This window comes from Carassius auratus, unplaced genomic scaffold (genome assembly GCF_003368295.1).
Source record: "Carassius auratus strain Wakin unplaced genomic scaffold, ASM336829v1 scaf_tig00018048, whole genome shotgun sequence".
NCBI classification, from domain to species: Eukaryota; Metazoa; Chordata; class Actinopteri; order Cypriniformes; family Cyprinidae; genus Carassius; species Carassius auratus.
This window is the reverse complement of record NW_020524842.1, coordinates 1-24,932: the sequence shown is the minus strand read 5'-3', so window position 1 is coordinate 24,932 and position 24,932 is coordinate 1. Positions and strand designations below refer to the sequence as shown.

The following is a 24,932-nucleotide window of genomic DNA, read 5'->3' as shown; positions in this document are numbered from 1 at the left end:
AGGTAAGAGCCGTATAATGGGTTTATCACGGGGAGGCACTCATGAGAAATTTGTTTGCAGCCTCTCTACATGTTCTCTCTGTGATAGCCTACGGCTATGGTAAAAAAAAGAAAGTATCCGCGCTCTGGAGTCTATTTCTTCAGTCGCCTCGCGTCTGACCCCCACCGTTCGCTTCTGCGGTCGCCGAGGCCCCGCACGAGGTGTTGGTTAGGGGTGATATGTGCGGCTTGACTATGAATACAGTGATGCACTGGAGTTTTTCCACTTGCTCGCTCTTCCCTACTCGAGCGCGTTAATCAGAGCAGTTTTGCTTTTATACTATGTTGTCTAACCGCAGCTTCTAACTTAGAGTAGGCTCTGGCCGGCATAAGCGGTTCTCTCCCTCCGAGCGGACAGGAGAAACGCGCTTCCCCTTCCTCAGTGTGCTATTATGTGGCTATCCGCACGGTGGATAAACTACCCTTCTCACGGACCTCCACCAAGAGGTTTCGAGGTCCTGGAAGCAGCCTTTATCAGCGCATATCACGAACGGCGCGGGTTTTTGCCACGATTAAGTGACATGGCGGACTGCTATTATATAGCGATGCCGTTTGACTACCTCTCTAGCCGAACGGATCGCGCCAAACTCCGCAGCGACCTAGTCTCGTCGAAGACGTATCGAGTCGTGTCTATTTCGGCAAATTTTATTCTCTTATTACGGTTCTTTACGAGAAGCCTCTCGTCTCGCAGCACAAGCACTTCGAGCGTCACTGAACAGAGCTGTTATTTGAGTGCCCCTCAGACACTGCACAATTCAGTCTTCAGAGTTTGAGGAACGGCATAGAGACTGGCGAATATGGCCAGTTTATGACGGCTCACACAGCTGCCGCGTTCTCGCTAGCGGCGTGGCCCTATGTTTATCTTGTTGGATTAAATCCTGCCGTGGACACGCTTCAGGATTATACACAACGAAACGCAGCGAGTTTGACGCATGCATTTTCCTTCAATGTTCGCCGGGGTCTGTGCCCTCCACTAAAGAGTGCTGTTGGACTGCTAATGCACATCCAACCCTCTCACTGCAGAGTCCCCACGCTCTAACATTGACTGTCTCACAGCAAAGGCACCTCGAGCATCATTGGATTGAGCTATCATTTGAGCGCCCCCTCAGACACTCTGCACTATCCAGCCTTCAGAGTCTGAGGGACGCCACAAGAGGCTGGCAAATATGGCCAGTTTATGACGGCTCACACAGCTGCCGCGTTCTCGCTAGCGGCGTGGCCTAATGTTATCTTGTTGGATTAAATCCTGCCGTGGACACGCTTCAGGATTATACACAACGAAACGCAGCGAGTTTGACGCATGCGCTTTCCTTCTATGTTTGCCAGGGTCTGTGCCCTCCACTAGAGAGTGCTGTTGGACTGCTAATGCACATCCAACCCTCTCACTGCAGTCCCCACGCTCTAACATTGACTGTCTCGCAGCAAAGGCACCTCGAGCATCATTGGATTGAGCTATCATTTGAGCGCCCCCTCAGACACTCTGCACTATCCAGCCTTCAGAGTCTGAGGGACGCCACAAGAGGCTGGCAAATATGGCCAGTTTATGACGGCTCACACAGCTGCCGCGTTCTCGCTAGCGGCGTGGCCTAATGTTATCTTGTTGGATTAAATCCTGCCGTGGACACGCTTCAGGATTATACACAACGAAACGCAGCGAGTTTGACGCATGCACTTTCCTTCTATGTTTGCCAGGGTCTTTGCCCTCCACTAGAGAGTGCTGTTGGACTGCTAATGCACATCCAACCCTCTCACTGCCGTCCCTACGCTCTAACATTGACTGTCTCGGAGCAAACAGCGCTTCGAGCAGCATTGGATCGGGCTGTAACGCCAGGCGTAAATAAATAAATAAATAATAATCCCTCAGACACTCTGCGCAATCCAGCTTTCAGATTTCGAGGGGTGATTCAAGGGTCTTACACAGACGACCCGTTTATGACGGCTTGCACAGCCGCCGTTTTAGTTAGCGGCAGAGCCTGATGTTTAATTCGTTGGTCTAATTCCTGCCGTGGACACGTTTCAGGATTATACACAACGGGACGCAATAGCTCTTATGCATACACTTCCCCTGTGCATGAATGCCGCAGGCTTTTCCGTGCACGGACATTTATGAGTATGACAGCGTTGCAGAAAGCGGAAATTTGAGACCGCTAGTATTGTTTTGGGTCGCGTGGAACGCTTGCCCGGCATTTCTCAATGGGTGTTACGCACAATTGTCACGGATACACCAATTCGTTTTTTAGAGGCCCGCCTCTTTTCCGCTGAATTCTTTCCACGGTGGTAAACTGATGGTAATAGCAGTGTTGTGACAGGAGATGTCAACTCTGCTGAGCAAAGGGGCTATAGAAGACGTACACCCCTCTCAGATGGAGGCAGGGTCTTACAGCTGTTGTTTGTAAAAAAAAAAAAAAAAAAAGGGAGACGGCGGATTGTGACCCCGTACTTCTCAAAATGCATGGATGTAGCTCTGGCCCCGTTGCGGCTCCAGGGCGTCCGTCTGTGAACCACTTAGACGATTGGCAGCGGCATTCCCCGTAATTTGTCTGGGGTTACTTCACATGCGCCCTTTTCAGTGGAAAAATGGGCGGAAAGACGAAATATTTCACCCCGTTGTCTTCCGCATCGGACGATTTCGGTGACACGGAGTTGTGTGATGTCGTTAAAATTATGGATGCCAACCGAATTTCTCCTACCGGGGTTCGGCTGGGGATTTGAGCTTTCCCAGAGACTGTCACGACGGATGCGTCTTTGACCGGTTGGGGAGCTGTTTGTCAAGGGCTACCAGCCCATGGAGTGTGGACAGCTGCGCAACGCAGTTGGTATATAAACCTGTTGGAATTACTGGCAGTTTTCTGGCTCTCCAGTAATTCGCGAATCTGCTGATCGGCCGTCTTGTGCTGCTCAGATCAGACAACACAGCGTTTGTCTCATACCTGAATCATTAGGAAGGATTACGCTCTCGCCCCCTGTGCAGGCTGGCGAGACATGTTCTTCTTTGGTCTCAGAACAAATTTCTATCGATCCGAGTTGTTCATATCCACGGACGTTTGAACTTCGGAACGGATATGCTATCCAGACAGGCTCTGGAACAGGGAGAATGGAGATTACACCCCCAGACGGTGAATCTTTTATGGCGGATATTCGGCAAAGCGAAAGTGGACTTATTCGCGTCGAACATGACTACGCATTGCCCGCTATGGTTCTCCCTATGCCCCCCATCGCCCCTGGGCGTGGATGCATTAGCTCACAGCTGGCCCAGGACCAGTCTGTATGCTTTTCCTCCGATTCGTTTGATCCCAGCGGTATTATGCAGAATACGGCGGGACAGAGTGGAACAGCTGCTGCTGGTGGCTCCGCGATGGCACACGCAGCCGTGGTTTGCGGATCTGATCAGTCTGCTAGCGGGCTCTCCGTGGGAGATTCCCCTCAGACAGGATTTATTATCACAAGCACAGGGGCTGATTTGGCACCCGAGGCCAGATCTATGGAAACTGTGGGCGTGGCCACTGAGCGGAGTGCATTAGTATGTCCCAGTCTTTCTGTTGAAACCACTGAGACTATATTGAATTCTAGAGCAGCTTCTACGAGACGCTTATATGCTTTCAAGTGGAGACTGTTTACAGCCTGGTGTGGCAATCGTAATGTGGATCCAGTTTACTGCCCAGTGGCTTCAGTGCTGGAGTTCCTCCAGGATCGTTTTTCGGATGGCGTAACACCAGCCACTTTAAAGGTTTACGTGACAGCCATTTCAGCTTACCACGAATACATAGGTGGTGCCTCTGTGGGGCGTCATCCACTAGTTTCTCGTTTCATACAGGGTGCGCGACGGCTGAGGCCTTTCCGCCCTGTGCGAGTTCCTTCATGGGATTTATCCATTGTGTTGCTAGGTTTATCAGGGCATCCGTTTGAGCCCTTGGAGACTGTATTGGATAAATTCCTGACACTGAAGACACTTCTTCTCATGGCTTTATCCTCCCTCAAGAGAGTTGGGGATTTACTGGCTCTTTCTGTTTCACCCTCATGCATGGAATTTGCACCGGGCTCTGTGAAGGTGCTGCTGCAGCCCAGGCCTAACTATGTTCCTAAGGTCGCATCTAACCCCTTTCGCTTTCAGCAAGTGGTCCTGGAAGCTTTTTCACCTGCTGAGGCTGGGTCAGGAGATCTAAGTCTTTGCCCTGTTAGAGCTTTAAAGACTTATGTGGATCGTACAGCCCCTTGGTGTGAATCTGACCAGCTGTTTGTCTGTTTTGGACATAAAAGTAAGGGCCATGCGGTTGCAAAGCAGCACATGTCCCATTGGCTGGTGGAGGCAATTTCTTTGGCCTATGAGGCGCACGGACTCGCTTCGCCCTTAGGAGTTAAAGCTCATTCCACTCGAGCTGTGGCTTCTTCTCAAGCTTTTCTCAGTGGATCTTCTATGGATGATATCTGTGCTGCGGCAGGATGGTCCTCACCGAGCACTTTTATCAAGTCCTACAGTCTAGATGTGAGGATGGCTCCTGGCTCCCGGGTTCTCTCCGCTTGATGCTTCCTCGGATCTCAGTTATCAGGTACGTCAGGCGTTTTGGTATATCGTTCCCATACGTGGTGACGTCACCGCAGCATCGAAGTGACCAATGAAAGGGAACATCTCGGTTACGTATGTAACCATGGTTCCCTGAATAGGGAACGAGATGCTGCGGTTCTGGCCGTTCCGTACCTTGATAATGTTCTTCATCTTCAGTCATGAAATCTGAGCGAAATGGCGCGCTGCACCCAGGTATATCATGCGTGCGCATGCGTAGGGTGGTGCGGTGCGCCATTTGGCCAATAGGATTGGCGGGATGGTATAGGGCTTCAGACATTCGTCACACCGAAGGTGTTCCTATACGTGGTGACGTCACCGCAGCATCTCGTTCCCTATTCAGGGAACCATGGTTACATATGTAACCGAGATGATATATATATATATATATATATATATATATATATATATATATATATATATATATATATATATATATATATATATACATATATATATATATATATATATATAGTACAGACCAAAGGACACACCTTCTCATTCAAAGAGTTTTCTTTATTTTCATGACTAAAATTGTAGTCACACCGAAGGCATCAAAACTATGAATTAACACAAGTGGAATTATATATGGAATTAAATACATAACAAAAAAGTGTGAAACAACTGAAAATATGTCATATTGTAGGTTCTTCAAAGTAGCCATCTTTTGCTTTGATGCCTGGAGGTGTGTTTGGGGTCATTGTCCTGTTGAAAAATAAATGATGGTCCAACTAAACGCAAACCGGATGGAATAGCATGCCGCTGCAAGATGCTGTGGTGCCATGCTGGTTCAGTGTGCCTTCAATTTTGAATAAATCCCCAACAGTGTCACCAGCAAAGCACCCCCACACCATCACACCTCCTTCTCCATGCTTCACGGTGGGAACCAGGCATGTAGAGTCCATCCGTTCACCTTTTCTGCGTCGCACAAAGACACAGTGGAACCAGAGATCTCAAATGTGGACTCATCGGATCAGAGCACAGATTTCCACTGGACTAATGTCCATTCCTTGTGTTCTTTAGCCCCAACAAGTCTCTTCTGCTTGTTGCCTTTCTTTAGCAGTGGTTTCCTAGCAGATATTCTAGCATGAAGGTCTGATTCACTCAGTCTCCTCTTAACAGTTGTTCTAGAGATGTGTCTGCTGCTCGAACTCCGTGTGCCATTGACCTGGTCTCTAATCTGAGCTGCTGTTAACCTGCGATTTCTGAGGCTGATGACTCGGAGCAACTTAACCTCCGCAGCAGAGGTGACTCTTGGTCTTCCTTTCCTGGGTCCGCATGTGAGCCAGTTTCTTTGTAGTGCTTGATGGTTTTTGTGACTGCACTTGGGGACACTTTCAAAGTTTTCCCAATTTTTCGGACTGACTGACCTTAATTTCTTAAAGTAATGATGGCCACTCGTTTTCCTGTATTTAGCTGCTTTTTTCTTGCCATAAATACAAATTCTAACAGTCTATGCAGTACTATCAGCTGTGTATCCACCTGACTTCTGCACAACACAAGTGATGGTCCCAACCCCATTTATAAGGCAATAAATCACACTTATTAAACCTGACAGGGCACAACTGTGAAGTGAAAACCATTTCAGGTGACTACCTCTTGAAGCTCATCAAGAGAATGCCAAGAGTGTACAAAGCAGTAATCAAAGGCTGCTTTGAAGAACCTACAATATGACATATTTTCAGTTGTTTCACACTTTTTTGTTATGTATATAATTCCACATGTGTTAATTCATAGTTTTGATGCCTTCAGTGTGAATATACAGTTTTCAAAGTCATGAAAATAAAGAAAACTCTTTGAATGAGAAGGTGTGTCCAATCTTTTGGTCTATATATATATATATATATATATATATATATATATATATATATATATATATATATATATATATATATATATATATATATATATATATAGATATAGATATAGATATATAGATAGATAGATACTGTGCAAGAACCCCTTAAGCTCCCGTACTGGTACAAAACTTGTTCTTTGAGGTAAAAAACAAAACAAAATCCATTTCTAATAGTTAAACATGTCACCATTTTGGTAGAATGCAAAAATAAATAAAATAAAAAACATAAAAATCATGTAACTTTTTTTCTAACACTTATGAAGCCAAAATGTTACCGCATACCAGGAATGACCCAAAGAGTATCATAAATGAAAAATTATTATCATTAAATTGAACAGCTAAATTAATTCATGTGATATGTGTACTGCTAGGCATCTATGGTTTCCTCTTTTTGCGCTAATTTGGCAACGCTGCCTCGGTTAAGTTAAGCAGTCTTCCGTTTGAGAAACACTTAAGTCTGTTATTATTTCCTTTATGAATCAGCCTCTATGGAATCCGCGCGTATTTCAGCTGACGTGATTTCCGTCCTTTGTGTTGGCCCTGCTGTTAGCGCGTCACCACGCGAGGGGGCAGCACTCGCTCTCGTCGTGTTCAGCGCCTCCTCCAGCAGAAGAAAAGCCTCCCACCCATTCTTTTTTTTTTCAAAATGGCCGAATACTTGGCGTCGATTTTCGGCACAGAAAAAGACAAGTAAGTAATTGAAATAATCATGAAATATTGCTCGCGTTTGATTATTCTTAACAAGCGTTTGTATGGTTACAAACCGGTGATAACGGGTAAGTAGAATATAAGACTATTAGTATTCTCTCTCTCATGCATCGCCTGTTCATCGTCTGACCTGTGTGCCATCCTCGCGTTTGGTGAAACAATAACACTACTAAATATTGGCATCACAGCGCGGAGCTTTCATATGCTGAACAATCGTTATATTATTATCTTTTATTATTATTATTATAATTTTGTCTTTTTCCTCAGCCTCGCCGTGGCTCCATTTCGTTTCATTCATTGTGTTGCTATGTGTTTTGATCCTCTCTTCTCTCCATCAGGGTTAACTGCTCTTTCTACTTTAAAATCGGAGCATGTCGCCATGGAGATCGTTGCTCGAGACTCCACAACAAGCCCACTTTCAGTCAGGTATCACACCAGAGATCCTCTTATGGACCAATTCGTAACCTTTCTGTTAACGTTAGATCTGAAATTGTAATTCGCATTGGATTTGTGTTTCAGACCATTGCTCTGTTGAACATTTACCGGAACCCACAGAACACAGCCCAGTCCGCGGATGGCATCAGTAAGTATCGCTCAGCTCGTGTGAACACAGCTTGAAGCTCACAGAAACACACAGCGTCCAGGAGTCACTGTCTCGTTACTGTCTGCGTCTTCTCTCTCTCACCAGATGCTGTCAGTGATGTGGAGATGCAGGAACACTATGATGAGTTCTTTGAGGTAAGTTAGGTCAGGTGGACTGGGGAAACGGTGAGGAAGAAAGGTTGTGTCCAAAACAACCTTAATATAACTGTGATTCAAGCCATTACACAAAATCAGAGAAACAGTGGGAGTATTGGGGAAACTCAAAATCTTCTTTTCAAACCATGAAGTTCAAACCTTGGACATTTGTATTATTTGTATTATGCATCATCTACATTATTTCATAGGCTAGGTGTTGCTGTATAGAGGAACTTTTCTTTCAGGCAGTCATTATGTCAAAAATGACTACTGTGGATATAACGCACATTCATTTATTTATTTATGTTCCTTAGGAAATTGACATTTTCTTTAATTGTGACAAAACATTTCTACGATTGGAGTAGATGCTGAAGACTGGATTAATGATGCTGGAAATGCAGCTTTGCTTCACAGGAATAAATTACATTTTAAGAATAAATTCTAATTTATATAGTAATATTTCACAGTATTTGCTCTATTTTTGGACATATTAATACAGAATTAGTGAGCATAAGAGAGTTTTCTATCAAAAAAAAAAATCTGAAATCTCTTCCCAACTCCTAATTTTTGAATGGTGGTGCGTGTCTTAAGACCACATAGTTTGGTCCTGTTTGTTGCATCAGTTGTATTTTTAGTAAAAAAAAAAAAAAAAAAACACAAATCGCAGATTTCATGCTTCAGTGTTGCTTTAAATTCATTGTTTACAGGAGGTCTTCACTGAGATGGAGGAGAAATATGGAGAAGTTGAGGAAATGAACGTGTGTGATAATTTAGGAGATCACTTGGTGGGAAATGTCTATGTGAAGGTGAGAGAATTTTCAATGTATTTACATTGTAATAACAATTTGTTAGTTTAATTTACTATTTAAAACTTTGTATTTGTTGAATTCGTAATAAACTTCAAACTCAGAATTTGTGATTCAACAGTTGTGTAATGTATTTTAACAGTTGTGTATGCCAATTTGTTATTGCTAGTGTTATTTGGTACTATATTTTTTGGCATCTCATATCTATATGATATTATAATTAAAAGTAATTTGTAAAATTAAATAATGCATACTGTTAAAAAAAATGTTTAGCCTTAATGCACTGTAAGTCGCTTTGGATAAAATTGTCTGCTAAGTGCAGAAATGTAATTTGTGGAAAAAGTTTTGTTATCTTTTTGGTTTTGCCACCATTGTATACAAGCATTAATCAGCTTGAGGCTGTTTCATCATGGTTCAATTCGTCTTTGTGCTTAACACCCCTTAATGCAGAGAAACAACTAAAACTTAGCTTTTTGTGTGTGTAGTTTCGCCGTGAAGAAGATGCAGAGAAAGCGGTGATTAACTTGAATAACCGCTGGTTTAATGGCCAGCCCATCCACGCTGAGCTCTCACCGGTCACTGATTTCAGAGAGGCCTGTTGTCGACAGTATGAAATGGGGTAAGTGACTGAATAAGCATCAGAGAGTGCTGCACATCTTCCCTTCCCACACACTGTAATGCTGCATTCCCACAGCTAAATGTTTACCTCTCTTCCCTCTTCTAATTGATGTTTACTGATACCTAGTGCCTAAGCCTGAGCAACTGTCCCGTTGCACATGATTTGTTGATTCAGGTGAAGGTGTGTACTGAAATAGTGTTGTGTTTTCTTAAACTGCTTTCCACTGGTTTCTCTGTGACTGACTGCAGTACTTGTGTGTTCCCACAGAGAGTGCACTCGAGGAGGCTTCTGCAACTTCATGCACCTGAAGCCAATCTCAAGGGAACTCAGAAGAGAACTGTATGGCCGCAGGAGGAAGAGGTCTGTCTGATTTCCAACTCCTCAAAAGCATAACAATTGTTAGAGGAGACTTGTGTAGAGCTGCTTGGAAATAATACAATACAGTAGACATTGTGATATAATATTAGAATTTAAAATAACTTTTCTATTTTAGAATGCAATTTATTCCTGTGTTGCAAAGCTAAGTTTTCAGCAGCATTACTAGATTCTTCAGTATCACATGACACTTCAGAAATCAGAGCCATTCAGTGTGTTCTGCATGCACAGCGCACACACATAGAGCTGTGTCAGGCATCGTCCAAGCCTTGTGTTTGTGTTTCTTTCCACATTGTCTTGTGCTTGAATGGACAAATGCATTCAAAAGTATGTCAAAATACCCATTTTGACGAGTATCCTCGAAAATGATGGGTTATGTCTTAAGTGAGCTTAAACAGCTGAGAAAGAAGTCGGATGTGTATAATTCTATTTGATCCATGCACTGGCTCTTAAAGTCCTTAATGTAAATAATATAAATAAAAATAATAATAAAAACCGCAGTATCTGAACACATTCAAACCTAAAGCATAGTGGTTTGTTCTAGTTATTATGTGCTATTGCTTGTAATTTGATAATTTGCTCTTACTTAACGGCTGTTCACTTGACTTTAATAATCTATGAACTTTGTTTGTTAAGCTAGGAGTTCTTGCTGTGGAGTTAGAATTGAGATTTGTTAGAATTAACTGTTCTTAAATTTAATTTAAAATGTTGGTATATACATTTTTCTTTTTCTTTTGTGGCAAGGCAAGTAAAAATTTAAACCACTATGCAAGTAAAAATGCTTATCTTTGAGCCCTGCTATTAGCATTTTTCCAAACCGTTTATATTTTGTGGAAACTGTGATGTTCATGATTCTTTGATGTATAGAAAGTTCAAAAGTAAGTTTACTGATTCCAAACATTTGAAAGGTAGTGTATTAATGGACTGTTTTGAATGGATAAGTAAACTTGTTCTCTGTTCTACACAGGCATCGTTCCCGTTCACGTTCCCGTGAACGCCGTTCTCGCTCAAGAGAACGCAATAGAGGAGGAGGAGGTGGTGGTGGAGGAGGAGGCGGAAGAGAACGAGAGAGACGGAGGTCAAGAGATAGAGAACGCTCCGGACGGTTTTAAAATGTCCTTTCTTGAAAACGACATTCAATCCCAAACCCTGCCCTAGTCTCTCCTGTTGAGGTGTGATAACGTTGATTTTTATTTCCTCCCCAATTCTTTGTCCGCTGACCTTTTTATGCAAGATTTGTTTGCTTTTCAATAAAGATACCTTCATCATTTTACTGCCTTTCAGTAGTTACATTATTCTCATATTTATATCAGGGGCGAGGCTACATAAGGGCCAGGGTGGCACTGGCCCACTCAAACTGACGGCTGGCCCACCCAATCAGAACAGACAAAAAAAAATGTATGTGGGAAAGCAGAAATCATGCATATGTGACATACTGAACACTTAAACACGTACAAGAAGTTTCATAAAAAAAATAACTACTGTAGAGCGAAAACCTTTTCATATAATGGCTTACTGCAACAGCCAATCAATAAGCTTATTAGTACTGTTTAGCCAAACGCGTATTGTCGGGGAGTGGGAAGACGAGTTTACGTCTGCTAACTTTTAACACGCATGACACAAGACGAGTTTGTCGAAAAAGACATCTTTAATTAAAAAAACAAAAAAACAAAAAACAAGAACATAACCTGAAACATCAACCCGGGCTAATCGTCGAGAAAAGCAACATACCAGCTGATTTATCCACACTTGATAAACCACCTGCTCTTACCCATTCAAGGAATAATATTGCATTCACGCCAGTTTTCGCGCAAAATAAACGGCAAGTCTAGTCATTTTGCTCCTAAGTGGTACATAAAGTTCCCATTTCTAGAATACAGAGACAGTGTCCAGAAAGGACTTTGGTAACGTAAACTTGTAACGATTTGTTTTGTAAAAAGCGCTATACAAATAAACTTGAATTGAATTGAATTGAATAACGTAAACAGGGGCGTAGATTACATTTTCAGTCAAATGTGTTCACATAGAGGTTTTCAAGAGCTGGTATGAATAAATATAGATTTAAACTCAAAGAGACAGGATAGTCGGCGCATGACCTGATATTTTATTCGGACCCAGGAGGCGATATGAACATCACGGAGAGCTAAACTCTCCTGCAGTGTGTGTTTCATTCATACTCTAAGCCGGTGTTCTGAAATATTTGGTTTCTGAGATTTTCGGTGACGCTGGGCGGAACATATGTGAATATTCATGAGTTTCCTGTTTCGCGTTAAAGCGACTCTGAAAGTACGTTGTCACTGAAACATAAACGATTTTCAAAAAGGTTGCTTATTCAAAAAATGTTTTTAATAACAAAAGTAAAAGCTGAATGTTTTTTTTAATGCACACATGAACTTGAATATAAACATTCTTAATCTCTGTATTTTTTATTTATTTGCCCCAAAATTTGAAATTTTGTAGATAAAACGCACTATATAATTAAAATAAATGTAAAACCCGTTTGGTTGATTATATCCAAATAACTAACATGTCAAATTTTCTAAGTTTATTTAAAGAGCCACACAGATGGGAAATCAAAAATTACCTGTATTACAGTGTATGATGTAGCTGTCCATCAGTGTAAACAATGTGCAAAGTAATTAAACCAAAAAGTAAACGATTTATAAAGTTATTGGCTTCTAAGGTACGGAGTCGACTCTGAGTCGCTGAAATGAGTTGTTATAGATTTCAAATCTTTTGCCCATCTCAATGTATGTCACTAGAACACTTTGCATAATAATCTCCGCCTACGGTCTTGGGAGAAAGAGAACTCTGACCTTATGTGTTTGTTTTCTCCCGAGCGTCTTATCAGTATGTGTGCTGTCTGCAGCCTTTCTCTGCGCTGACCTTCATTTACAAACACGTCATTAAAATGAATTGTAACTCCGTGAATTCTCAACGAAGAGACATGAGTCTATAGAAAGCTTGACATGTCTTCTTTAAAACTAAATAAGTGCTGCTAACAGATATTCTGTGATAAAGTAATCCATATGAAATCAACGCGATGTCCGTTTTTCACGTCTCCCTTCGTTATATCTAATGTGACCACGCCCCCGCGCTGAACGCGCTATTCAGATTCAAACTGAAGCGCGGCTTGAATACACACACACAGAAGAAAAAGCAGCGAGACTGTTCAAGTTTTTTATTTTACTGCTTGCTTCGCGATGAGAGTAATAAGACACAATTCACCCCAAAAAGATGCTAATGTTTACCATGAAGTTGTGTGAGGAACAACCAATCAAACCTGATTATGTCAGTAGACTAATCAGAACACAGTATGCTATTGAAAGGTGGGGTTTAAGGAAACTGAATCTTTTGAACAGCTTCGCGCAAACCGTTTGGGGATCTCTAAGAATTGAGGTAATTTTAAAATGATATTTTTACAAAATGACAATGTTTTTTAACCTTGGATGGATTTAAACCTAATGTACAGGACTTATAAACAGTGATAGGAAGCTTAGAATTATCATCTTACTGGCTCTTGAATGACTATGTTGAGTACTGCGATTTTTAGATGTGAACTTTTCAGGAGTTAAGCACCCATTTTATGACAAAGAACAATGGTTTACGTGATTCTGATTAGTCATGAAATGTGCAAATCATCTTTCAATCATGAAAACTGCACTATGGTTTCCATGTAGTGTGTCACGCTCCCCGTTTTCATAATTTCAACCAGGATTATTAAATTATTAAATATCGTAGTATATTAATTCTGTGGTGCCAGAACAGCAGCTGATAGAATGTGTGCTGCAGCACGATATTTCTTCAAAAGCAGATTGTGGAGACATTTTTATCATCCATAACCAAAAATTTGAATATCCTACCCTTGGCAGAAATCGCAGACCGGACCGCGAGGGCACTTTAGCGTTGGACCTCAAAGGGGAGGGGCTCGAGCCCCCCGCCCCTGTGCACGTCAAAGTGAGAGTCGTGACATTTGCCAAGTATGGTTGCCCATACTCAGAATTGGTGCTCTGCATTTAACTCATCTAAGTGCACACACACAGCAGTGAGAAGTGAACACTCACCCGGAGCAGTGGGCAGCCATATCCAGCACCCGGGGAGCAACTGGGGGTTCAGTGCTGTGCTCAAGGGCACTTCAGCCATGGGTGGGTCATTATACGAAAACGTGCCATTTCCCACTTTTAATGTTTGATTTTCAAAGTACTGTTTTGAAAATCTTTAAGCCCCTTTTTGGATGAAGTAGATTCTTACCTATCAGGAAAATGTGCCCTGCCATCTCAGGCTATCTTATTTTTTGTATCTTTTCATATAACCAATTTAAATGTGTTTTTGGTCAATCCTGTTACCAACATATTAATTACTTTTTGAAAAGGTTTTGATTACATGTATAGAACAAATCTGATATATTGTGGAAGATATACCCCCCTTGTCACATTAAGAGTGTTTGTGAATTGAGAATATTGAAAGTTTTATTTTTTTAAGTGGATGAATACGTTCATTTCCAAATGACTCTCTCCCAGCATCTTCTGTTTTAAGAAAAATGTATGGAAACAAATATGAAACACCTTAATTTAATTTTGAGTGGATTATTAGCCTCTCTTACTAAACATTTACAATTAATTAATTACATTTTTATTTATTTATTTTATTAATTTTTACAATTATATTAGAATATTATACAAGTAACAGAGTTGACACATCAGTAACAGGGTTGACAACAGTTACCGTATTGGTTATACTGCTTGTTTGAATTACAGTTATGGTTGTATGGTTAATTCAACATGACTAATCAGCATTTTTTGTAGACAGCTCTATTGGGATATTTTAGCATAAAAATGATGAAAACCTAAACTTATCTGTTTGCATGAACTTTAACTTAAAAATGTTTTAATTGTTGCCCCGCCTTCTACTTCTCAAACCTCGTACTTTCTATGATATAGTGCTGAGAAAACACAGAGTAACCCATCGTGTGTTGATAGTGGCGTGTACCACAGTTTGCTTTGCCAATTGCGAAACATTGGTAAACGGTTTGCCAGAATATACCCTGACCCAGATCTATCCAGTTAGTGAAGCATTGGTTTCCACACTGGTTTCGTTAAATAAATAAATAAAGGAAATTATTATTTTAAAAGATTCACTCATAAGAATCATCTGTTCACGAATTGGATCGTGAACTTGCATTACCGAGCCAAAGATGATACTGAATAAAGAATTCAAGTTCATCTTTAAAGCACATAAAGCTATTGTTTGACTTCATAAACCTTTATTTCATGCATGCTCCATATGGATCTGTTGACTGAATGCAGAGTGTGATTTCTAGGAGAATGTTTGTGTTGTGATGAGCATGTATGCACGCTCACTAGGAGTTGCTAAATGAACAGCTGCTGCGCACAGTTTTTTTGTTTCGCAGGTGTCCCGGTATTGGTTGAAATCCCCAAACTTAAATATTAAATTAATAAATGACATCAAAATAAAAGTAATCATTGGTAATCTAAAATAGTTTTAAGATGTAACGGTAATCTGATTACCCCTTATTTAAAATGTAATTATAACGAAATACAGTTACTCATATTTTGTATCTTAAATAAGTAACACCGTTACAAGTATTTAGTTACTCCCCAGCCCTGATTATTTATGATTGTGTAGCATACTGTAAATGTAAGTAGTTCACATGCCCTCAAATAACCATACAAGTCACACAAGTTTGATTTATTTATTGACAATAAAACTTTTTCAAACTGTTTGGATGGAGTGCATGTATGGACAGTATCCCAAATGCAAACTGAAAAGCTTGTTAATTTATTGACTTCTCATAATAAAAATAATAATGACTTTTGGTTTATAAAGCACATATATAAAACCCAATTCACTTGTGTGTATCAGTATAGATCAGTAACCTCAACACATTTTAGCCTACCTATCAGTAGAATAAATAAAAAACATGATTTTTAGGGATGAAAACTGTAAAATCATGCATATTATGTATATTATTTGTAAGAAAAGTACGTCTGTTAAAATTCTCAGTCATTCAGGTCATAGTAATCCAAGAAGGGTTGGCTCAGGGGTGACAACCCCACAGAGGTTAAATACCTGGCACTCCCCATCAGTCATTTAGAAATGAAGAACCCCCTTGGATGAGAGGCAATTTCTTCAAATATAGACGTACCAAGTACAATTGCCCTTGATTTAACCCTTCTTTAGTATACAATATGGGTAAGACACACAAAAGCGTACTTGCGTTAACCTTCATACCCTGGAATGGTTACAGGGTTGATGAAAAAGGTTACTGGCGGCCATTACTAGCCATGAGGTATAGGTAATGACATCACATTACATGCCTTAATGAGAGGCTTAAATGTTATCATATATGTACATTTTAAAATATGTACAAATAACTTTTGAACGTATTTTTCTGATAACAGTGCTGACACAATGAGCGTGTCCTTGTCTTTCAGACATTACATAACTCAAAGAAAATTCATTAAAAAGAAGAGAACACTTACTGTCTTCTACCATCAACTTCATGAAAGTCAGATGATTTCACTTCCTGGACCTGATGCAACTTTTGGAACAGTCCATTGTCTTTAAAGAGGTGTTTTCATAAAAAGTAACAGGGTTGACGAGAACCTATGGACCCGACTAAATTGTGTGTTTTTATTTTATTTTATTTGACACATTAAGAATAAAATCCATTTATGACTAATGAACTGACACTTAAGGCTTTATACAAGTATATGTTTTTTTTATGATAGTTTCACTTTTTTGGCCTTGATAGCAAGTAGAAGTAGAAAAATCATACTGAGGGACAGGCCATTTTGAACATTTCTTCAAGATGCTTTGCACAAAAATGTGATTAAAATCCTTTAAAAGCAAAAGAAACAGAAAATTATTTATTCTTATATTATGAGACATTATGTAAACTAAATTAATAAAATATTTTATTTGTTTTATGTTTTATTAAGATTTACAGAGCTTTTTTTTTTTTCCTGAGGGACACAAAATGGCACGTTTTCGTATAATGACCCGGGTATTGAGGGAGGAAGAGAGCACTGTTTATTCACTCCCTCCCACCAACAACTCCTGCCAGCATCGAGACTTGAACCTGCAACCTTCAGGTAACTATTCCGGCTCTCTAACCATTAGTAATATAAAGATGATGATGATAATAAAAAATGAATGTGTTATGTTTGAATGTGTTATGTTCTTTTGATTACTTCAAAACACAAAGACATTTTCGCTATAACTTTTCTGTTTCAAAGCATTTTATTAATAAATCACAATTACATGACATTAACCCATCCAAAGTGCACACACACAGAGCAGTGAACACACACACAGTGGGCAGCTATTTATGCCACGGCGCCCAGGGAGCAGTTGGGGGTTCGATGCCTTAGGCACCTAAATAGTGGTATTGCCGGCCCGAGATTCAAACCCACAGCCATAGGGTAAGGAGTCAAACTCTCTAACCACTAGGCCACGACTCCGCTTTGATACTATTTTTGTTTCTGTGTGTGAGTAATCTGTTATGTGCCTGTATGTGTGTGTGTACGCGCAGTACAATCCTTGGCAGAACTAGAATGGCTATAGTTACACCATTAATTGTGTTACTGATTGAGCGGTAATGGAGCACTCTCCACGGAGAGCGAGTGGAAACCAGAAGTCTCTGACTTTCAAAAAAAAAAAAAAAAAACCCTCTTCAGACAAAATCACGCTGGTCAGCTCTCAATGCACTTTGATCCCATAGGCTGCTTTGGGGTGGCAACTGGGGTGGCAAAGCTCATTTTACCTTGTGGACACGCCACTGCTGAAAATAGTACTTTGAACCACTGGGCAACTGTCCAGTTCTTAATAATAATAATAAGAATTCCTTACATTTATATAGCGCTTTTTTAGGCACTCAAAGTGCTTTACATTGTCAGGGGGTATCTCCTAATCCACCATCAGTGTGCAGCATCCACCTGGTTGATGGGATGGCAGCCATATTTTGCCACAATGCCCACCACACACCAGCTTATTGATGTAGAGGGGACAGAGTGATGAAGCCAATCAGTAGATTTGGGGATTGTCAAGGGGCCATGATGGTCGGAGGCCAATGGGCGAATTTAGCCAGGATGCCGAGATCACACCTCTTCGAAAGACATCCTAGGATTTTTAATGACCACAGAGAGTCAGGACCTCAGATTAAAATCTCTGCTTGTTGACAGTATAGTGTCCCCATCACTACACTGGGGCGCTAGGACCCAAACAGACCACAGGATGAGCACCCCCTGCTGGCCTCACTAGCACCCCTTCCAGCAGCAATCTAGTTTTCCCAGCAGGTCTCAAATCCAGGTACTGACCAGGCTCAGCCCTGCTTAACTTCAGGGGGAAACTGGTCTTAAGCTCTAGGGTGATATGACTGCTGGCCAGGGCTTCTCTGGTCTTCTCAAAATGGCTAAAAAACTAAATTCAAATTTTTTACTTATATATTATCAAAATTCAAATTATATTCAAATTTAAAATGCATAATTTCAGTTAGGGTTAAGTGAAGCTTTTTGCTATTCTCTCCTGATGCCACAAGAGGGCACATCAAGCAAAATATTACTTATGCACGTTTAATAAAAGCATTAGAATATATGACTGTTGTATGTGAATAGTAAAAAAAAAAGTTTATAAACCAATTATAATTAAGCCCGCGCAGACGGTGCGCATAAAACAGCACACGCACAAGGGTAATGATGAGACAGAAGAGGTACTGCTTGTCGAGCTCATCTGCCTTTTGAAAGCAGTGCAATAGCAATATTTGATGAAAACTCAAAATTCTATTTTTCTTTTTGACAGCTCTATAAGATGCCTCTGACGTTATCTGTGGTTCAGCAAATTCCTCGACATGTGTGTGTGTTGTGGCTCTTGATGCCTTGACCCAAGCCTCAGTCCATTCCTTGTGAAGTTCACTCAAATTCTTGGTGGTTTTGTGCACACTGGAGAACCGAATGGTTCGGTTTTTTCAGTGAACCTTCCCATCCCTATTAAACCTAAATGTAATTCTGACCTACCTGCTCCCTGGCGAACATGGCTTGGATTTTGCAGCAACTTGCTGCGTCTGTGGCCAGGGCTTTTCTCATTTTTATACGTTCCTTCCCTGCTCCTCCTTTGCGTTTAAACTCAATTTTCTGCTCGATTTTCTAAGATAAAGCCTGCCTCTGGATATAGCCAATTAGGCAGTGCTTGGCTGATGTTTGGTCATGTGGTGGTGTCATTTTCACTCCACAATTGCCTGATTCGTAGATTCATAAGTCCGTCAATTAATTTGCATTTGCATACCAGCGTATTGCACGTCAGCCTGATCGACTGCACAGCAGTTGGCGGCAGGCCAGAATAACCGTCAGGCCACCGGGAAATGTCCCAGTGCTCCCGATGGCCAGTTCCCCCCTGTCCCGGAGTAATTCATTTACTCAAACAGTACACTGACTGAACTGCTGTGAAGAGAAAACTGAAGATAAACACCGAGCCGAGCCAGAAAATGACTCGATAACTATTGAGTCTTAGTTTTTGCTATTTTTGGACCAAAATTTATTTTCGATGCTTCAAAATATTCTAACTGACCCTTTGATGTCACATGGACTTATGGACACATGGACAGTATACCGTACACACAGTTTCAGTGGAGGGACTGAGAGCTCTTGAACTAAATCTAAAATATCTTCAACTGTGTTCCGAAGACAAATGGAGGTCTTACTGGTTTGGAACGACATGAGGGTAAGTTATTAATGACATCATTTAGATTTTTGGGTGACCTATCCCTTTAATAAGATTTGCACCAGTTTCAGCTAGAATTAGGAGATATTGTGTACTTGCGTTTGGATGCTCCTTGTGGTTTTGGATGCATTCCCTTCTGTAACGAAGTTGCTGGAGAGGGAATCTCTGGCGCTGATTGGCTGGCAGTTGGTCGATGACGCGTTCTGAGGGACAGCACTCGATGGTGAGTGGTTGAGTGGCTTTGCCAGGTGGCGCTTCGTTTGCGAGACTTCCTGGATTGGCGGTTGCTATTCCACCAGTCTGGAGCGACTCTAAGATGAGTTTTGAGGTAGCTCTTGGTGGTTTGAAGAGCACACGCTTGATGATGGAAAGGTCAGCACAAAACATAAGCAAGAGCAAAGTCACTGGAAAAGCAGGGCAAAAAATCAAGGCAAAAAAACAAGTAAAACTGCTTGTCATTGGGTTATAGGCATGTCCATCTGACCCGTCCTTCCAAGTGTGACAGCCAATCAGATATTGTCTTGGGCGGGACCTACGCCCAGTTCTCCGGTTCCTGCATGTAATTAGCGTAATGTCCACGTGAACGCGTGTCCAAACTCCTGAGAGTTTAGTTGAAACGCTTTAATAAGCGAACTAGTTTAAATATGGTGCATTCTACACACATCTACTTTATATCAAAATTCTAGAAATCATTTACCCATCAAGTAGGTACCAAAATACATATACTTAGCATAGTTGAGGTGGAAGTAAATAAGGATTTAGTCGTGATAAGTGTTTAACACACAAAATTAACTTGAGTAATATAAAGCATGCAAAATACAGAGAATACACATGTATGAGGCAACTTCTGGTGATTAGCTCCTATAACTGAGGTAGAAAACCCTACGAATAGGCTGTAATTAAAGTTAAAGACACAGAAACAATTCCACAAGTTAAATAAAACATGCATGATGCGTAAGATATATGTGGGGTAAATGCTGGTAATCAATTCAGCTTATTGGAAGCAATTTTGAGACCATTATTTGTATTCAACCACAAGTGGGTTAAATTTCAGTCTACTGGTTTTGGAGACAAAATCTCTGGAATTTACAGCTGCACAAAGGAGGTGTTCACTGGTTTAAGGTTTGTGGTGATCCTGGGCCATAGGAATGCCTTAGCATCCTTCCGTTTCCTGATAAGTATGGGGATTTATGCATTGGGGTCACCACAGGGTTTATTGGCCATTTGGTCTTAAGTTGGGGGAACAAAGAGAAATCTTTTCCTGCTGTCCTGGCATCGCTGGTATGAGATTAGACAGGCACAAAAAGGAAAATGGGGGTGACATCTCCTTTAGCCATCTTGGCACCATGACTGTGTTTTATGACGTACTAATGGTTCGATGGGAAATTGACTGTTCAAGGATAATCCTACAGTGAATCTGTAATCTAAATTACTTAATGAACAAGTTCACACTCGGCCTTCTATTTTGTTTCTCATGAAACTTTGACACAAAGTTTGTTCTTGTGAGCCTTGGCATGATGACAGAACAGCATTGTCTTTTTACGAGGACACGACTTAATGCCGAGAAAAGAACAGACAGCCCGTCCTAGCCCATTAGCGCATGATCCCAACAACATCTGGCTGGCAAGCCCTGATGTGTTTACACACACGAATAGGTCCCCTTGTGAAAAAGTGTGCTTAATTGTATTAAGTGTAATCTTAAAAGTATACTTTTTTTTTAAAAAAAGTGCATTTGCAGATATCATAGTTTAAATTAAATGCCACTTAAGTGTACTTCCATATTACACTAATCACAATAGGTCTTAACCTAGGTGCACTTTATAAAAAAAATAAAAATAAATAACTTATGTCTAACTATTACTTAAATTTTTACATAGTTATGTTATTGTGTTTTAAGTACCATTATGTTTATCACTATTCTAAAGCACATGTAAAATAAATTTACTTTAATTTCAACTTGAGTGGGTTCGCTTGTATTTTGAGTGGGTTCGCTTGTATTTTGAGTGGGTTCGCTTGTATTTTGAGTGGGTTCGCTTGTATTTTGAGTGGGTTCGCTTGTATTTTGAGTGGGTTCGCTTGTATTTTGAGTGGGTTCGCTTGTATTTTGAGTGGGTTCGCTTGTATTTTGAGTGGGTTCGCTTGTATTTTGAGTGGGTTCGCTTGTATTTTGAGTGGGTTCGCTTGTATTTTGAGTGGGTTCGCTTGTATTTTGAGTGGGTTCGCTTGTATTTTGAGTGGGTTCGCTTGTATTTTGAGTGGGTTCGCTTGTATTTTGAGTGGGTTCGCTTGTATTTTGAGTGGGTTCGCTTGGACTACAATATATAGCCTACTATGTGCATTAATGCAGTCAATAAGAATAAACTTCAATACACGCTTGTGTAGTATACTCCAATAAAACTGAATGGTTGACATTTTCCATTTCCAGCTCCTGCTGGTTTCAAGTAGTTTTTCAGCAAACCACTCTTGAGCAAGACACCAGACCACCAATTGCTCCAACGTAAAATGTGAATGTGCACTTGGATGGGTTAAACATCCAGTTAACAATTAACCCTTTAAAAGGGGTAACCTTGTGCTGCTCCAGGTTAGCAACTAGAGAATGCACAATCTTACAAAAAGTTGTGGAACCGTGGTTTAATAGTGCGAGAAAAAACCTGGCAAGAGGGGCATTTAATACCAGATTCTGCAGAACACCACCAATAGACAAGATACCTCAGGGTTCTGCAAAGTTTATTAAAAACTAGATTTACATGACCAGAGTAACTGCTCCACTAGAAACCACAGTCTGCTCCCCAGAGACAGCCTTGATAGGAGTATCTCTTCCTGAAAGAGGGGTGTTAGAAATGAGAACTCATAAAATGCTCAGTTCCTCTGGTCAAAAGTGAGAACTCACGTTTCCTGGTGCAGCGTTGCTCACAAGAGCCAGATGATGGATGGCACACCTCTGTACTGCAATGGATGAAGATCTGACAGGGAAGAAAGAGGCTCAAGTCATAGACCCCACAAGTAGTAAATACCAGTGTTCAAGTAATGGGGGGGGGGGGGGGGGGCACATACGGTTTCCTGCAGAGCAGCCAGTGAGGCTGGATCTACAAATGTGAACATCTTCACAACAAAGCGCTTGTAGTGGGTTGGGAACTGAAGACCAGACGATCCAGTCACCGGAACCAGTGTGGTCAGATAACGGTCGTCCTGGTAAGGGCATCTGAAGACAAAAGAAGGTTAGAAAGAGGGTCTCCCAACACGAACAGGATAAAGATTGGCTGTACACTCACCCATCGATCAGAAGGTCCCACTGGGGGAGACTGAGTGGACTAGGGGTTGAAGTCGTCCAACAGCGTCCCAGCATCAGGACAATGTTGGGGTCAGTCCTCTCCATAATGTGCACCTCAACATACACAGGCTCTCGCAGGACTTTTGTGATGGGATAATCAGCATCACTGTAGTAGGACGTGTAGGCCTCATCCCCTGAAGAACACTGGGGTTTAACCATACTCAAGTTTGAAAGGCTTTAGGCAGACACAGGACAATACCTTACCTTCAGCACAGCCTTTGGTGACACATTGGCCATTGGCCAGTCTGAGCTCCACCCTGAGAGGTCCAGGAGCAGCTACTGGTGGAGGTGGAGGAACGGAGTTAACCTCCACAACCAGAGCTTCCACAGAAGTTTCAGAGTATCTACACTGGAAGAGAAACCTGGACAACACACAGCAAGCTTGTAGCATTTGTCAGGGATTAAAAGGTTCACACCAAGTCATAGATCACCTACTCAAAATGACTGTCCCTTGTGATGGAACCATATGGGCCAATCCCACTTCATAGGATGAAGTCATTCGGTTTTCATACACCACATATCCGCCGTCCTCCTGTGAACAGAAACAGTGGCAGCATCCAGTCCATCATAAGCAAATGCAGAATAAAACCAGTAGCAGCTGCTCACCATCACACTCGTGCCACATGCGGTCACTGGGAACTGGTATATGGCAAAGGAAGGTGTGGACCCCACAGGAGCACAAGGTGGGTCGTTTCCACCCAGTAGATGAACCGAATCCAGACTCAGTCGAGGCAGAGGTAACGTCTCGAGACACCACTACCACAAACTGACCATCTCTAATACACTGGACAGTTACTAGAACAAGGTACAAGAGCAGGTTAATTGAGAGAATCAGTTTAACATGAACGGAATAAGACTGTGAACACTTACCCGCCCTCCCATAGAAACACTGCTGTGCATTAAAGCAGCAGTTAATAGCTTCACACTCAGCTCTACTGATCCCAGGTAGACCACATTGGATCTGCTCCGAATCAGCTACAGCACATTTATCAAGGGGATCTGCCTGCACTACTGGCTTCTGAAGTGGAAACTGCAGTTTAGGTTGTTTAACTGGCTTCTGAAGTGGAAACTGTGGTTTAGGTTGTTAACTGGCTTCTGAAGTGGAAACTGCTGGTAAGTTGGTTGTTGAACTGGCTTCTGAAGCGGAAACTGCTGGTAAGTTGGTTGTTGAACTGGCTTCTGAAGCGGAAACTGCTGGTAAGTTGGTTGGTTGAACTGGCTTCTGAAGTGGAAACTGCTGGTAAGTTGGTTGTTGAACCGGCTTCTGAAGCGAAAACTGTGGTTTAGGTTGTTGTTGAACTGGCTTCTGAAGTGGAAACTGCTGGTAAGTTGGTTGTTGAACCGGCTTCTGAAGCGGAAAATGCTGGTTATTTGGTTGTTGAAACTGGCTTCTGAAGTGGAAACTGCTGGGTCATCAGAGATTGAACATCCTGAAGCGATTTACTCCAGTGTGGAACAGCCTGACAGAAAGCACAAACCAGCAAAATCTGAACCGAACACCAACTTGCAGCCATTGTTTAACAGCTAAACACAATGTGGAGATACTGCCATTTGTTTTTTTGTATTCTGCAGATTTCAGCCAATTAACGATAGTCCCTCCCTCTTCATTAACACTCATGGTTCTCATGAGTTGCAGAAAGGGGAGCTTATGCAGCTGGGTGATTCTCATTGGATCTCAAGATAGAATTCTAATTTTTCCTATTTTGAACATAAATGCACAAACTGAATTTGAAAATCTTACTATCTTATCTGATTGTAATTGATTCTCAAATTCTGTTAACATGGTGTTTCCTTGAGTCAATTTCATATTGACAACAAATAAGAATGGTTCAAGTCCAATGGTTTACTGGAACTTGCCAAAAGTAGATGTTTTTCTTTGGTGCCGTTGTCCTTACCACTCCCCGCAGACAAGTGTGCTCTTAAAAATATGAGGAAAAACTACATTAAGCAGTTAATGATTTTAAGTATATGGAAGCTTATTTCTACCACAGAAGAAAAAAATAAATAAATAAAGAAGAAGAAAAAAGGTCATTTTGACTATTTATGTCACGGACTGATCTATCTTACAGTTCCCTAATATCTCAAGGTTGCTGACTCTTCTCTCCAAATTGACCTTTTTGATTCCTTGGGGGAAATAATTCCATAGAATCCATAGAAGTT

General features: G+C 41.3%; 1 protein-coding gene and 1 long non-coding RNA gene across 3 annotated transcripts; one reads left to right on the top strand and one right to left on the bottom strand.

Annotated features, from left to right (window-relative positions):
• Positions 1–7,029: 7,029 nt before the first annotated feature.
• Positions 7,030–10,976, top strand: LOC113075920 (splicing factor U2AF 35 kDa subunit). Of its 2 annotated transcripts, none has more exons than XM_026248572.1 (8): positions 7,030–7,147; positions 7,504–7,591; positions 7,685–7,748; positions 7,857–7,903; positions 8,611–8,709; positions 9,195–9,328; positions 9,596–9,688; positions 10,671–10,976. In XM_026248572.1, exons 1-8 carry the CDS (start codon positions 7,104–7,106, stop codon positions 10,813–10,815), a joined length of 714 nt encoding a protein of 237 aa, XP_026104357.1. In that variant the 5' UTR covers positions 7,030–7,103; the 3' UTR covers positions 10,816–10,976. The 2 variants fall into 2 exon arrangements, with proteins under 2 accessions (XP_026104357.1, XP_026104356.1); XM_026248571.1 differs by having other exon boundaries at positions 7,031–7,147; positions 7,854–7,903.
• Positions 10,977–22,149: 11,173 nt separating this feature from the next.
• Positions 22,150–22,553, bottom strand: LOC113075919 (uncharacterized). Its single transcript, XR_003281063.1, has 3 exons — positions 22,496–22,553; positions 22,332–22,404; positions 22,150–22,261 (listed from the first exon to the last, which is right to left on the bottom strand). It is a non-coding gene; the product is annotated as an uncharacterized LOC113075919 (long non-coding RNA).
• Between the last annotated feature and the right edge of the window lie 2,379 nt (positions 22,554–24,932).

Bases quoted from the DNA above. Each gene is read 5' to 3' on its own strand.
- LOC113075920 (XM_026248571.1), top strand. From the start codon at position 7,104: ATGGCCGAATACTTGGCGTCGATTTTCGGCACAGAAAAAGACAA. The intron at 7,904-8,610 runs GTAAGTTAGGTC...CATTGTTTACAG, and splicing joins ACTATGATGAGTTCTTTGAG to GAGGTCTTCACTGAGATGGA. The intron at 9,689-10,670 runs GTCTGTCTGATT...TGTTCTACACAG, and splicing joins TATGGCCGCAGGAGGAAGAG to GCATCGTTCCCGTTCACGTT.